A 13,895-nucleotide genomic window follows, 5' to 3' on the forward strand; every position below is an offset into this window, starting at 1 on the left:
GCTGCTGCTCCGCTGGCAGGATCCTCACCTCCAGGGAGGCGCGGCGGCCGCGCTCCTGGCCTCGGCGCCGCGGCAGGACAGAGGCCGCGGGGCAGCAGCTCCTGAGCAGCCCCGCGGAAACTTCTCGTCCCGCCTCGGCGGCCCCTACTGCAGCCCCGGCCTGCGGAGGCCTTGCAAGCCAAGACTCCCGGCCTGCCCACGTTCCCGACCCCAAGTTCAAAAGAAACGATAACCATTGCATTACTTGCCTGATGGGGCAGGGTTTGGCCGAGTCCTGTTTCTGGTGCCCACGACGCACTGTCCAGGGTCCCAGGGCGGTTGCGCCGGCCGACCTGGCGTCCAGCGGCCCTCCGGTCCCCTTGGTGTTGGCTCCCGCCTCCTCTGCACTGCCCTCCGTCTCTCTCCGAGTTCTCTTTCTCTCTCCCCCGTCTCCCTCTCTCTGCCTGCCTCCTCTGCCCCTCAACTCCCTGCCTCTGACTGCACGGGAGATAACATTTAGAGTCTGTATACAGAAAGACTTTCTTTCCTTTCTTTCTTTCGGCCTATTTTAATTGTGTTCGTTTCACCTTTTAACTGACCAGAAGACGTGAGCCCATTCGCGCGTTTATCGGGGCAGAGGGGGCGAGGGGCCGGAGCCCCTGCCGCCCCCGGTCGCCTCCCCTCCACCAGCTGCGTACAATGGGCCACCGCTCGCGGAGTGCATTGACAGTCCCTGCGTTATTCGAGCTGGAGGGGCTGCGGGGCAGGCACGGGAAACCCTTTCTTCTGCTCTTTAAAATTCTCGCTCGTCCCTGGGCGGTCGCCGGCTCCCGACGACACGTTAAGCTGGAAAGACCGGGAAGCGCGAAACGCACCCCGGACACTCAGCGCTCCCCAAACCCCTCCCTGGTGAGACTCAAAGTGAGAACGAGCACCGAAAAGCACACCCTACCTCTGCCAGGACAGCGTGGCCACGCGCTCCCACCTTTACCTGAGGGCCTGTTGGAGCGGGGAGCGCTCGAGCTGAGGCAAACTTTTACGCCCTCCGGAGTCGAGCGGCGGGCGGGAGAGCGCGGCTCCCACCCCCGGCGGCGGCGGCCGCGGAGGCTTTGTCACTCCGCGCCGCTCCGCGCCAGCCTGAGCCTGCCTAGGGGAGCGATCTTAAAGCGAGGGGGGTGCGAGGATGCGATTGGAGAATATGTAACTAATAGAAGTATCATTTTCCCCCAGTACGATCTTTCAAGGAAAAAAAAATCCATTGAAAGAATTTTCAAAGTGCTGTCTTCGTTTGGAGAAAAGGCACAGGCTGCCTGCGGGGAGGGGAGGAGGGACGCGGCTGTGTGCCGCCCGGGAGCGGCTCCCGTCCGCTAGGTGGCAGCCGGAGCCAGCGATTCCTGCAGGCCCCGCGGCGGGACCCGCTCCTCCGGCGCGCCCCTCCTCCCGCGACCAATCACCTTCGGGAATCAGGGTCTCTCTCTCTCTCTCTCTCTCTCTCTCTCTCTCTCTCTCTCTCTCTGTCCTCTCTCCCCCCCTCTTCTCCTCCCTCTCTCTCTCTTCCCCTCCCTCTCCCCCTCCCTTCCTCTCTCTCCCTCTCTCCATCCTCCTCCTCCCCACCCCTCCCCCTCCCTCTCCTTCTCCCTCTCACCCCCACCTCTCCCCTTCTCCATCTTCTCGGTCGTTTGCTCTTTTCCTGGGACTGACTTGGCCACACTCATCAGACACCACCACCACCCTCACCCCCGCAACAATATGAGGACTTACTACTGTTTTATTAATAATTGTTGAAGCATTGTTTGGAGTTTGGAACAGCCTGGGGATGACACACACAAAAAATAAAAAATAAAAAATAAAAAAAAATGAAGGAGGAAAAATCGGATTGATTGGAAAGTTTATTTTTAAAATCTCTGGGATGAATAGGAATCATTGATTCGGATGGAAGAGCTGCAAATTCCAGGAGTGTGCTTTGTCGTAATTAAACCTTTAAAACCAAGGTATACTTTGGATCAAAAAAAAGAAGAAGAAGAAGAAGAAGAACAGGGAGACCCTATAACCTTGTTTCTAAAAAGAATATAAAATGAGCTGAATCCAGACTTGGATTATGCTTATATGTGAACGAAGAAAACAGTCCAAACCCAGTATATTTCACGAATCGTTAAAATGGTGAGGGTTTTATTCCCATTAAAATCTTTCCCAAACATTTTCAATTGCACTCTTCGCGCTCATAAAATCTAATTTTAAAAACTTTTCAGAAGAAATCAAAATAATTTCCTTCTCGTTCTCTTTTCGCCCATCGAAAGGCATTCTCCCTCTCGTCATCCCCTCCCCCTCTGGTGTGTGAGTGCGTGTGTGTGTGTGTGTGTGTGTGTGTGTGTGTGTGACCATAGACGACCCATACTAATCAGGTCTCAGAGTAAATAGCAGCGCAGGGCGATCTCAATGTAAATTGCGCTTGTCAGAAGCACACCCCCTCCCTCACTTTCTCTCCTCCTCCCCAAGCCATCCCAGTCTGTAGGTAGCTGAGAGGGAGGGGGAAAAAAAAAAAAAAAAGAAAGAAAGAAAAAGAGGAGGGGGGAGGGGCTCTCCAACCAATGGCGTGCAGGAGGCTTGGCTAACCTTAGCCTCCCATTTTCTCTCCCCCCGATTCAGGGCTCTGACCAGTCAGTCGCCTTTGATTATCAGTTGCCAGCAGCCCTTCTCTTGGCTCCTTGACACGAGCTCCATATAAGGCAGCGATCTCCATAGAAACGTGTCAGTTTCAATAGTAGTGTCAAAGTTCACTATATACAGACATTCGCGCAGATCCCCCTTTCGGAAACATTGCTCTGCGAGTCCTCCCGTTTAAACGCATTCAATTTTTGGGTCTCTCTCTCTCTCTCTCTTCTCTCTCTCTCTCTCTCTGTCTCTCTCTCTCTCCTCTCTCCTCTCTTTCTCCCCCCTCTCCCTCCTCTCTTCTGTCTCTCTCTTCTCTCTCTCTCCCTCTCTTCTCTCTCCCTCTCTTCTCTCTCCTCTTTCTCTTTTCTTACATATTCTACTAGTTGTTTTCCCCTTCTCCTTCTTTCTCTCCTTTTTCTCCCTCCTCCTTGTCTCTTTTACTCCATTCCTGCAGAAGAGAGAGGGCTAAACTTAAAGAAAAAAAAAGGAGGAGGAGGAGGAGGCACCCCCTTCGTATTCTTCTTATCGTTATTTTATACATATATGATTTTTTTTGGAGGGAGGGTGTTGGTTCCCGGCTGAAGAGCACTTATTTAAAATACTAAAAAAAGAACATTTTTGGGCGATCTCCAGGGTTTTTTTAACTAGCTCTGTGTGTTATAGCAGAAGAAGCAGAAGAAGGAGCAAGAAAGAGGAAAAGAAGAGGATTATTTATTCGACCTACTTTGGATGTCTCTCTCGCTTTTTCTTTTTCCTTTTTTTTTTTTTTTTGGCAATTATTTCCTTCTGATTTTTATTTTTTCTATTTCGCTGTGAATTCGTCGCCGGCGTGAATTATCCCGTATTTTTCTCCCCCTTCCGTCACCTCCCGAAAGAAGAAGGCAGCGAGAGCCCGGCGCCACCCGCACAACAAAAAGAGCAAAGTGTGTGATCTTCCTCGCCGGCTGCCTCCCGCTCTCCAGCGCTGTCTTCCTGAATGGCTGGCTGCGTCCGGCCCTGGACCTGGCCCCCCGACACCCGCGCGCCCTGATCGCCGCCGGCAGCCTCGCCCAGCGCCCTGCTCCGCTCACCGCGCTCCCCGCACTCCCGAGCCCGGCGAGGGCTCCCGCCGGGACAGCGGCGGCGGCGCGGGCGGCCCCGGCCTCCGCTCGCGCTCCGGCTGCGGCCCCGACTCCTGTTCGGACTCCGGCCCGGGCCCGGGCTCCTCCAGCGGCGCCCGCCGCAGCAGCTGAGGCGGCAGCTCCAGCGGCGCCTGCAGCCGCGACCTCCTCCTCCACCGCCGCCGCCGCCGCCTCCACCCTCGCCGGCTTCCTCTATGTCGGCTCAGCCCGCGCGCTGCGCGTAGCCCGAGCGGCCGGCGGGCGGGCGGGCGCCCGGCGCGGGTGAGCGAGTGTGTGTGCGAGTGTGTGTGTGCGCGGGGGTGCGGGCGAGGCGGAGGGCGAGTGTGTGCGCGCGCCGTGGCCCATGCCCGCCGCCCCCGGCGCTGCGCCCCGCGCCGCTCCCGGCTGCCGCCTGTGCCATTTCTGATTTTGCAACTTGGGGAAGAAGAAAAAAGCGAGAGAAGGGAGCTTGCTCGCCGGGGGGTGGGGAGGGGGGGAAGGAGAGCGCGGCCCCCCCAGGAACGGAGAGCGGGGGGAGCGGGCGAGGGGAGCAGGGGTGTTGGGGGGGAGCCTGAGAGCCTGGGGGGGCTGCAAAAAGAGAGAAAGAAAACAGCAGGAACCACAACAAAACGCCAGCAGGGCGGGCGGGCGCGCAGCAGCAGCGGGGCGGCCAAGGCAGTAGCGGCGGCAGCGGCGGCGGCGGCGGAGGCAGCGGCCGGTGCCCGGGTCGGGCTCGGCTCCTGCGACCCCGGGGCGCCCGGCGGGCCCCCCGCCCCCTCCCCCTCCCCCCTTCCCCTTCCCCTTCCCCTCCCAGCGCGCCCGCGCGCCCCGCGGCCCTCGGCGAGCAGCTCGGCTCCCCCCAGCGCTCCCCGGGCCCAAAGATATGGCAATGGTAGTTAGCAGCTGGCGAGATCCGCAGGACGACGTGGCCGGGGGCAACCCCGGCGGCCCCAACCCCGCAGCGCAGGCGGCCCGCGGCGGCGGTGGCGCCGGCGAGCAGCAGCAGCAGGCGGGCTCCGGCGCGCCGCACACGCCGCAGACCCCGGGCCAGCCCGGAGCGCCCGCCACCCCCGGCACGGCGGGGGACAAGGGCCAGGGCCCGCCCGGTTCGGGCCAGAGCCAGCAGCACATCGAGTGCGTGGTGTGCGGGGACAAGTCGAGCGGCAAGCACTACGGCCAATTCACCTGCGAGGGCTGCAAAAGTTTCTTCAAGAGGAGCGTCCGCAGGAACTTAACTTACACATGCCGTGCCAACAGGAACTGTCCCATCGACCAGCACCACCGCAACCAGTGCCAATACTGCCGCCTCAAGAAGTGCCTCAAAGTGGGCATGAGGCGGGAAGGTGAATATTTCTTCTCTGCTTCTCTCCCCGCGCTTTGCCCGCCTCCCTGGCTCTTTCTTTCTCTCTCGCTGGGGTGGCTGCTGTGTGGGGCTGGGGCTCCTGTGGTCCCGGGCTGTCCCAGCTTCCCCATCCCTGCTGCCTTCCTCCCCCAGCGTCCCCCCCCCTCCAGCTCGCTGCCGCTGCCTCCCCCTCCCGGCCTGCGCTCCTCTCCCTGGCTCCTCCACCCCGCCCGCTGCCTGCTCAGGATTGTGTCCCTGGGATCGTGAGCTGTGGCTTAAAATCCCCTCCTTTCCTCTGTCCTGGATGTGCTTGGTGTGTGTTGTCTGTTTCCCGCGTGTGCGTGAGGATGCTTGGGGCTGTGCTGGCATGAACTTGGGGAGGGGTGCTTATTTCCCCAGAAAACTCTGTTTCTGTGTTTTTTCATTCCACTTTTCCCTCCACCTCTTCATACCCTTTATTTAGAATGGGGGAGGGCTGGGGGCTGGAGTACCCTGAACTGTAGATTCATTGCTGCCATCATCCTTTTGGAAGCTTAGCTTGGAAAAAGAGGAGTGAGATTTATTGCACTTGTAGGTCTAATTAGGGGGGAAGGGGGGCTTCTGGCCCGTTCACTGGTTCCCTCTCCTCTTCACGGAGCTGGGGCCGCCTCCTCCAGAGCTGTGGCCTTGTTTTCACCCCTCTACTTTGAAAGGAAAGTTTGTGACTGAACTGTGCTTTCATAGTTGTGTCATTTTTTTTAAAGCATGATACTCGTTTTATTTCTTCATCAAACTCCACCCTCTGCTTAAATACTGCATACAAATTACAATTTACAACGGCATTTACCAATCCTTCTGATTTGGCCATAATGCATAGACTGCAGCTGGCATGAGCTTCCACATCATTTAATCCCTGTGTTGTATGGGTTTGTTTTTTTTAAAACACAACTTTTGATGTTGTATTTGGATAAGCTTCATGTTCATGTGGCAAGAGATACAGTACTTTTCTTATAAATATATTTAGCCGTTTACAGTTAAAGTTTATCTCCTGACAATCATTAAAGATGTCTTATAGTCAAATTATCAAACCAGTCAATTTTGCAGATTGCAGATTACTCCTTCTTGTAATTGACTTTAAAATTATATTTTATATGCCACAAGAAAAGAAATTGAATTCCTTCAGATCTCAAGGAGCAGGCAAATATGACGACTTCATTTCTAGCTCCAGGGAGATTTTGTAGGCATCTGAAAAAAAAAAAACAAAAAACTTTGAATTGTGCTCTCACTTAATTGAAAAATAACTGCCAAGTTCAAAACTATAATTAGAAAAAAGTATTCTAGCCATTATGTTTCAAGAGCTTAAATTGCACTGGAACTTGCATTAAAATTAGAATCAAAGCAAACTTAAGAAAATAGTGCACAATCTGAAATAAGGCAGCTACATGTACATGGGCATATCTATATTAATTTGTTGGGGGGAGAGTTCAGAAGCCCTAACTTTTCCTAAAGTTGTCTTTGTTTACATGGCAATTTAAAACGCTGGCACTGTTGAAGTAAAACATACACATTTTTTAAAAAAACTTTGGTCAGCTTTAAGAACTCAAAGCATGCTTACGTTTTGCATTCAGATGGTTAATGAATCCAGTGTTTTTGCAGTTGAAAGCTCGTGCATTCACTGGGCAAAAGCTGGCTGCAGGTTGCAGTGGCACCGCGCAGGACAGACATTAATTATATTTCCCACTTTTTTCAATAATGTTTGGCTACTGTAAGTTCAACTCTTTTTCTTGAAATTTTTCAATTTTCTGTTGTTTCTAATAGTGAGAACTTTGTGTGGGGCGATGGGGAGGAGGGAAGAAGGGAGGGGTGCAGGAGATACTTGTTCTCTACTCAAAAGTTGTAAGTAGTTAGTAGGTTATGTTACTTGTATCTATTTTAAGGATAATTCTATAGCATTTTAAGAGAATATGGAAACATTTTATGAGCAAAACGCTGCTTGTTTGCAAATGAAAAGGCCGCTAGGCATTTGCCTAGAACCACAACCTTTCTCCGGTTTCGCCCTTTTCTTTTTTTTTTTTTTTTTTCCTTTAACCCTGATTTGTTCATCCTGGAAGGGTGAGTGGGGTTTCATTTATCTATGTTTCCCTTCTTGGTGGCCGAGGGTTTGGGTGGCACTTCTGTAGCCCTACCGGGCTGGGGGCCCTGAAGTCAGGCCTAGTTCTGGCGGGGGTGAGGTGGCTAGGGGCTCAGGCGATGACTGGACAGACACATCGAGCTGTGGAGCTGGAGGGCCTCACCCCAGATCTCCTCGGGGTGTGGGCTGTGAGTGAGAGCGAGCCAGAGAAGATGCGCGGGGCGCGTGTGGCTAAGGGAAGAGTTTCTGCATTGTGTTGGGTGCGCTACGGCGCAGCGATGTTCGCAAGCCCCCTGGATGCACATTGCCTCTTTTCTCTCTTTCTTTTTGTCAGCGGTTCAGCGAGGAAGAATGCCTCCGACCCAGCCCAATCCAGGCCAGTACGCACTCACCAACGGGGACCCCCTCAACGGCCACTGCTACCTGTCCGGCTACATCTCGCTGCTGCTGCGCGCCGAGCCCTACCCTACGTCGCGCTACGGCAGCCAGTGCATGCAGCCCAACAACATCATGGGCATCGAGAACATCTGCGAGCTGGCCGCACGCCTGCTCTTCAGCGCCGTCGAGTGGGCCCGCAACATCCCCTTCTTCCCGGATCTGCAGATCACCGACCAGGTGTCCCTGCTACGCCTCACCTGGAGCGAGCTGTTCGTGCTCAACGCGGCCCAGTGCTCCATGCCGCTGCACGTGGCGCCGCTGCTGGCCGCCGCCGGCCTGCACGCCTCGCCCATGTCCGCCGACCGCGTCGTGGCCTTCATGGACCACATCCGCATCTTCCAGGAGCAGGTGGAGAAGCTCAAGGCGCTGCACGTCGACTCGGCCGAATACAGCTGCCTCAAAGCCATCGTGCTGTTCACGTCAGGTGAGGCTGCGGCCGCGGGGAGGGCAGGCCGCGCTGGAGCGAGCGCAGGCCCCGGGCCGCCCGGGCCTGGCCTCCGGCGTTTCCTGCGCCGCCAGGCGCGGCACGGGGCTGGGTCCTCGCCGGACACTGGGCCTGACCCGGCTCTGCGGCCCCCGCGCGGGGACTTGGCCGGCCGCGCCGCTGCCATCTTGGGAGCGCGGCGATGCGGGAGCCGAGGCGGCGCGGGTGCGGACGGCGGGCGGCCGGGCCTAGTCGCCTGGACCCCCGCGTGGGGCCGCGGCGGCGGAGGGCGTGTGTCTGGGGAGACCGGGGAGGCGGTGCCGTGGATCCGTCTGGCTGCGCGCGTGTGAGGTGTGTGTGTGTGTGCGCGGTGTGTGCGTGTGTGAGCCAGAGCTCAGCGATTCTGGGGGAGGAGAGGGAAGGAAGAGAACGTGGGAATGTGGCTTCTTACCCTGGGTGGCACGCTCCCTGGATGGGTTTCCCGACACAGAGAGACACAGAGAGAGGTGGCAAGAGAAGAATACGCACAAATAAATCATAAATAATCCCGCTTTATTGCTGCCTGATTTTCCCTTATCGGAAACCATTCATGTTTGCAGTTGCTGAGGTTATTGAGGGTCGTAAAAAACGGATTCGATCTAAACAAGAAAGATAAAAAACAAAAGCAATACTGTAGAACCCACAAGTACCGGAGGATTCCTGGCCTGGAGATAAATTTCATGGCTATGCAAAACATATGAACATTGAAAATTTAACAGAGTGCCTTAAAATATATCAAATTAAGTGTAGGCAGTGGTAACATGCATGTTAACAATTTCTCTTATGATAGATGGTTCAAATTAACTTCCAGGAAAGTGCATTAACGTTGCCTTTGAAGGGCTCTGGTCTGAGCCTCTGAGAACACTGCCCGCCTTTTATTATTGTAACCTGCAAGAGGGAAACATATAAACACCCGGGACAGCAGGTAATGGGGGGAAATATAAACAAAGCCAGAAAGGACGCTAGTGAGGAACAGAGCTGCTTAGACCGGGTCTTGGGCCCTGCCCACTGTGAGTAGGGATAGCTGCAGTTTTACTACTATTATTGGCACTATTGTTTTTAATTCCTCCATTTGGAGAACAAATAAACCATCCTAATAAATCCATCCTAGAGCCAGGCCCTCCAAAGGCCAAATTAAAACCATTCTTGAGCAGAGATGGCAAAATTCCTTTCCCAAGGCCTTGTTGAACAGTAAGCAATAGTATAATCTATCAATATTTCTTGGCTTTCATGCGTGAAGAATCGTATTTACATTGTATTAAAATGACTCTTAAATTTGCACAATATTGTAATGTAGCAAATGTAGTATTAATATCGATCTGAACAGCAGATAATTTATTTAGACAAGAGCATCTCATTTGTATGCAGGGTGGCCAGAGCCATGGACTTGGACTGCCCCCCTTTTACTTTCAGTGCAAATGCAGGTCTGCTAGTGAGAGAGGGAGTTATTCTTTGCAAGAGGATAAAGTGCAAACCTTAAAACAAATGGAAGATTTATTGAATAGCCTCCTTGGTGTTTGAATGCATTTTATCTTAATAAGTCTTCTTGATGGAAACGTGTTTTTCAAAAGTGACAAAGAGCCTGGGAAGCAGCAACCAGGCTGCTTTAGCTCTGGCAGGCCTGGGGCCTGGCTGGCTCTCTACTACCCAGCTCTTTAGCCAAATTCATCAGGAAGCAAGCCAGTGTCAGGGAAGCTGGGGTTTTAAAATCTCATCCAGTGAGGTGTCTTGAAGCAGAAATGTGACTTGGAGCTGGACAGAGGTCTTCTCAAGGAAGGTCTCCCCTCCCTTTTCCTTGTTCCCCCTAAGGTTCTTTGAACCCCCTTGACTTTGCTAATCTCATGCCCTTTCCCAGAGAGAGGTGAGGACTGTGGCAGGCTGCAGAAACATTGTGGAATTATTCATGCTTTTCTTTTTAACTTCTCATCCTAAAACATTCCTATGAAAAATGTTCCTTTAAAAAGTTTTCCAAAGAAGTTTCTTGAACCAAGTCTTCAACGTGCAAGGGGTGCCTAGAAGTGAACAATAACATTATTTTATTGGAAAAATTGCAAGCAGAAAATCTGAAAATGGAAATAGAGCTGTCAGTAGTAATTCAGCCCCCCCCCTTCCATACAACACATTTCCACTTTTGACTAAACTTGTTTTGATTGCTAGCCAGAAGGGAATTCATGGGAAGCCTTCTCAAAGTCATCCAACTTTTAAGCAAACTTTGAATGATGGAAAAGACAGTTTTAGACATATTGTCCAACGTGGTTTGCTCTGGCTAAGTATTTGAAGCTGGCACAGGGGTCCCCCGTGGTGGTTTTCACATTTGGCCTCCGGATGGTATGTTTAATCCTTAATATTCTGGACAGCATCCAAGGACTAGGTCATGACCTGAACTTACTTTTAAAAAAATTCATTAATTCATATACCTAAATATTCCTTTAAATAAATGAGACCTTCTCTGAAAGGAGCCATCTAGTTAACATAAATACAATAAATCCATTTTCAGCACAATAATAACTTTGATTTCTAGTTATGGCAGCTGATTACATCTATATTTCCTGAACACTAAACTCTTCTGAATGCACAACATGAAATACACTCTGTGTACTACAAAGGCTAAGCCAGGAGGGCCTGAGCAGTAATGGTTATTTATTTACATAATTTCTTTTCCATATACTGTGGAAAAAATATTGAGAGTACCCACATTGACACTACGGTATAAAAAGTGAGACATGGATTTCGTACATTCTACCTCATTTTCTTATCTTGGGTATAACTCAAGGAGCATAAATATATACTGCATTATACCCCCTGGTCACCTAGCTTTGTCACCACAGCCCCCCCCCAGTTGATCTGAGAGCTTATACCTTCTGTCCACAGTTGGGGGGAGCCTGTTGCAAGAGGGTGAGTGAATACTCAGAGTGAGAAACCAGGCCAGAACTAGGTCTCCTGCCAGAGAAAGGCCACAGAGCTGGCCGGCTGGTACCTGGCAGGCGGGCCCAGCTATAGGCATCCTGCCTCCAAAAGGGGACAGAAATGGAAGCGGCCAGCACAAGGCCCAAGCAGGCCTTTCCTGGGCTGCCCTCTCTTAGAGTGGCCTATCTGGGAGTCAGGAAGTGATCTTGCACTCTGGGGACCTTAATCGTAAATATCAGATAAATATTTTACTGTCCTGAGAGGACATATGGATTTAAAAAAAAAAAAAATCTGCTGGGGTAACAGTGGGTCCTTTTCCTATTGTATTGTGTGGAGCTGAGAGTGATTCATAGCACAATGGACTGATACTGCATGTAAAGCAAGCTATATGTAAATATGGGTCCCCATCACGGTCATTCAGGCAGGTTAGCAAGCAAGGCCAAGGGCAGACTTCAGAGTCTCCTCTCTAAAGAAGCAAAGTCCCAAAGAGTTCCTGCCCTGGCCCTGGTGGCCATAAAATCTCACTGGCTTCCCAAGCCAGGCCAGCGTGGATGTACCCAACTGGCTGGCTGGAGTAATTAGACATCTGAGAGGAATCTAATCTGTATCTGAGGTCAAAGGGGACTTGCCTCAGAAGTTCCTGAATTATCGCTAGTTTTATTTGTATTTTTGCTCGAGGCCATAGCCTTGTAGATGAAGGTGTTAGGATGCTTTGTAAATCTCGGTTCTCGAAATATAAGGACATACAGCTTAGAAACTCAGCAGACACAGGTTTTGCTTTGAATCATTTGTTGTATCTTCTTAGGGTCACACTTGCCCATTCATAATTACATGGTGTCCTTTTGGGGGCAATGCCATGCATGAATTTCTTCCCAGATCTATATATTAGCAAACTCTGCCTTTGATCTTTAGTCAACCTCCTGACTGGCTAAGGGCTCCTCTGTGATCTTCCTGTTTTTTAAATATTTATTATTAATATAAGAAACAACACGGGCATTTGAACTAGGAGAGGAAGCCTTTCCTCCATTCCTCTGATTCCACCCTCTCCTCCATTTGCTTGCCTCTAGTTAGTTGATATAGTGTAGTCTGTAGTCCTGAAATATTTTTAGGGTACCAAGAAGCACCTTGGTTGATGTGAGATAAGCACACAGATTTTGAGATGCTGTCATTGTGTGGAGGTGCCTTTTTCTCCCCTGGTCCTGCCACAGAAAGCCTATCTTCCCCAATTCCCCCCTCAACTCTCTGTCTCCCCAGTTCTGAGGCAGCAGCAGCAGCTGCCTGTAGCCCAGCTTTGTGTCTGATCACTGAAGATGTCTCCTTTCCGAAGCCTGGAGTAACTGAGTCATATTCCTCCCGATTATCATACAGCTTACAGAGATGTGACCAATTTTCAATTACTTGATCTAAGGCACAGATAGAAGTGTACACCCTCACCGAGGATTTGCTGCCGAGTCCTTGCTTGCATAGATAGTGAATCTCAAATCCTATATTGCTGAACCATGGGCTTGATCTGTTTCCAGGCATTGCCAGTCCATGATTCCTTACCCCCTCCCATGTGTTTGCTCACTACACAATCTAGGTTCTCCTTGAGACTTCTGGTGTGGGGGGGTGTCATTTGGGTTTAAGAGGGGACTCCAAGAATCCTTTAAGAATTGCCACCAGGCTGCATGTTTCTTCAGGGGTCCTGAACACCTCCAAATCAGGGGCTGAAGGGGCAAAAGTCCCCCCTTTAATGAGCACAGCCAGAAAGGTGCTCCCCTGCAGGCCGAGGACAGGTTGCGAGGCACAGCAAACATGGTTCCAGCCTTGTACGTTATTTAATCCAAAGGTGAAAGTGGAAAAACAAAAGAAGTAGAGAGGTTGTACATCTACATGTGTGTGCTTCTCTCTCTAGTTCCCCTAGGCCCGGTGGGGGTTTGATTTATTTTTATTTGTATTGGAGGCCTGGCAGAAGGGAATGGTGAAGAAGGGAGTACGGAGGTATGGAAGAGAGTGTTTTCTTTTCTTTTTTCTTTTTCCTTTTCTCCTTCAAAAAAAAACCACACATATATATCGATATGGCTTGTTTGGGCCTTTGCTGCTCGCCAGCCTAACCATGTGCCCCCTTTCCCTGTCTCTTCCTCCTGTGGCTGCTCGGCAGACGCCTGTGGCCTGTCGGATGCCGCCCACATCGAGAGCCTGCAGGAAAAGTCGCAGTGCGCGCTGGAGGAGTACGTGAGGAGCCAGTATCCCAACCAGCCCAGCCGCTTCGGCAAACTGCTGCTGCGACTGCCCTCGCTGCGCACCGTGTCCTCCTCCGTCATCGAGCAGCTCTTCTTCGTCCGTTTGGTAGGTAAAACCCCCATCGAAACTCTCATCCGCGATATGTTACTGTCTGGGAGCAGCTTCAACTGGCCTTACATGTCCATCCAGTGCTCCTAGACCTTGGGCGCTTTCCACCTGCCCCGTCCCCCTAGAGACTCAGAGGACCGGCCTGGGCCAAGGACTCCAAAGCCGCGGGGACACCGGGAGGTGCGGCGGGCCAGGCAGGCCAGGAGGGGGGTAGGAGGGCCGGTTCGGGAGCAGCACACCCTGCAGAAATGCAACCGGAGCTGCAAAGCATGGGAAAAAGAGAATCTTAGGATCAGATCTGTGAGCACTCTGGAAAGTGGGGGGTGGGGGAGAAAAAAAAAAAAAAGGACCTTGTGTCTGGTGAGAAAAAGAAAAAAAAAATTTTTTTTGGAAGAGAGGACCATGAGAATTTTAATAAAACAGAAGGAGACTAATGGACCTTCCAGGATTTATTGTGGACGGACGTGGATATATTCTGTACAGAAAACAACACATATGGAAGTGGACTGAATCCTATGTAGAAACACACACACCAAACATTGTTATTCATTTTGTAAAATACTAGTCTTTATT

At 51.8% G+C, this 13,895-nt stretch overlaps 1 protein-coding gene and 1 long non-coding RNA gene across 7 annotated transcripts in view; one reads left to right on the plus strand and one right to left on the minus strand.

Moving 5' to 3' along the window:
- LOC105864140 (uncharacterized) overlaps positions 1-1,377 on the minus strand; it is a 133,039-nt gene extending 131,662 nt beyond the window's left edge. For 2 of the 6 annotated variants that reach the window (XR_012921714.1, XR_012921711.1), the window contains exon 1: positions 932-1,373. This is a non-coding gene — a long non-coding RNA (uncharacterized LOC105864140). Of the gene's footprint in view, positions 1-931 lie in introns of all 6 variants that reach the window. The other 4 variants (XR_012921712.1, XR_001150847.2, XR_012921713.1 and 1 more) reach the window with 4 other exon arrangements.
- Positions 1,378-4,307: 2,930 nt separating this feature from the next.
- Positions 4,308-13,671, plus strand: NR2F1 (nuclear receptor subfamily 2 group F member 1). The gene is made up of 3 exons (XM_012751804.3): positions 4,308-5,074; positions 7,518-8,045; positions 13,132-13,671. The coding sequence occupies exons 1-3, from the start codon at positions 4,615-4,617 to the stop codon at positions 13,410-13,412; spliced, it is 1,269 nt and encodes a 422-aa protein (XP_012607258.1). The 5' UTR covers positions 4,308-4,614; the 3' UTR covers positions 13,413-13,671.
- Positions 13,672-13,895: the final 224 nt, after the last annotated feature.

The sequence above is a fragment of the Microcebus murinus genome, chromosome 11 (assembly GCF_040939455.1).
Source record: "Microcebus murinus isolate Inina chromosome 11, M.murinus_Inina_mat1.0, whole genome shotgun sequence".
NCBI lineage: Eukaryota > Metazoa > Chordata > Mammalia > Primates > Cheirogaleidae > Microcebus > Microcebus murinus.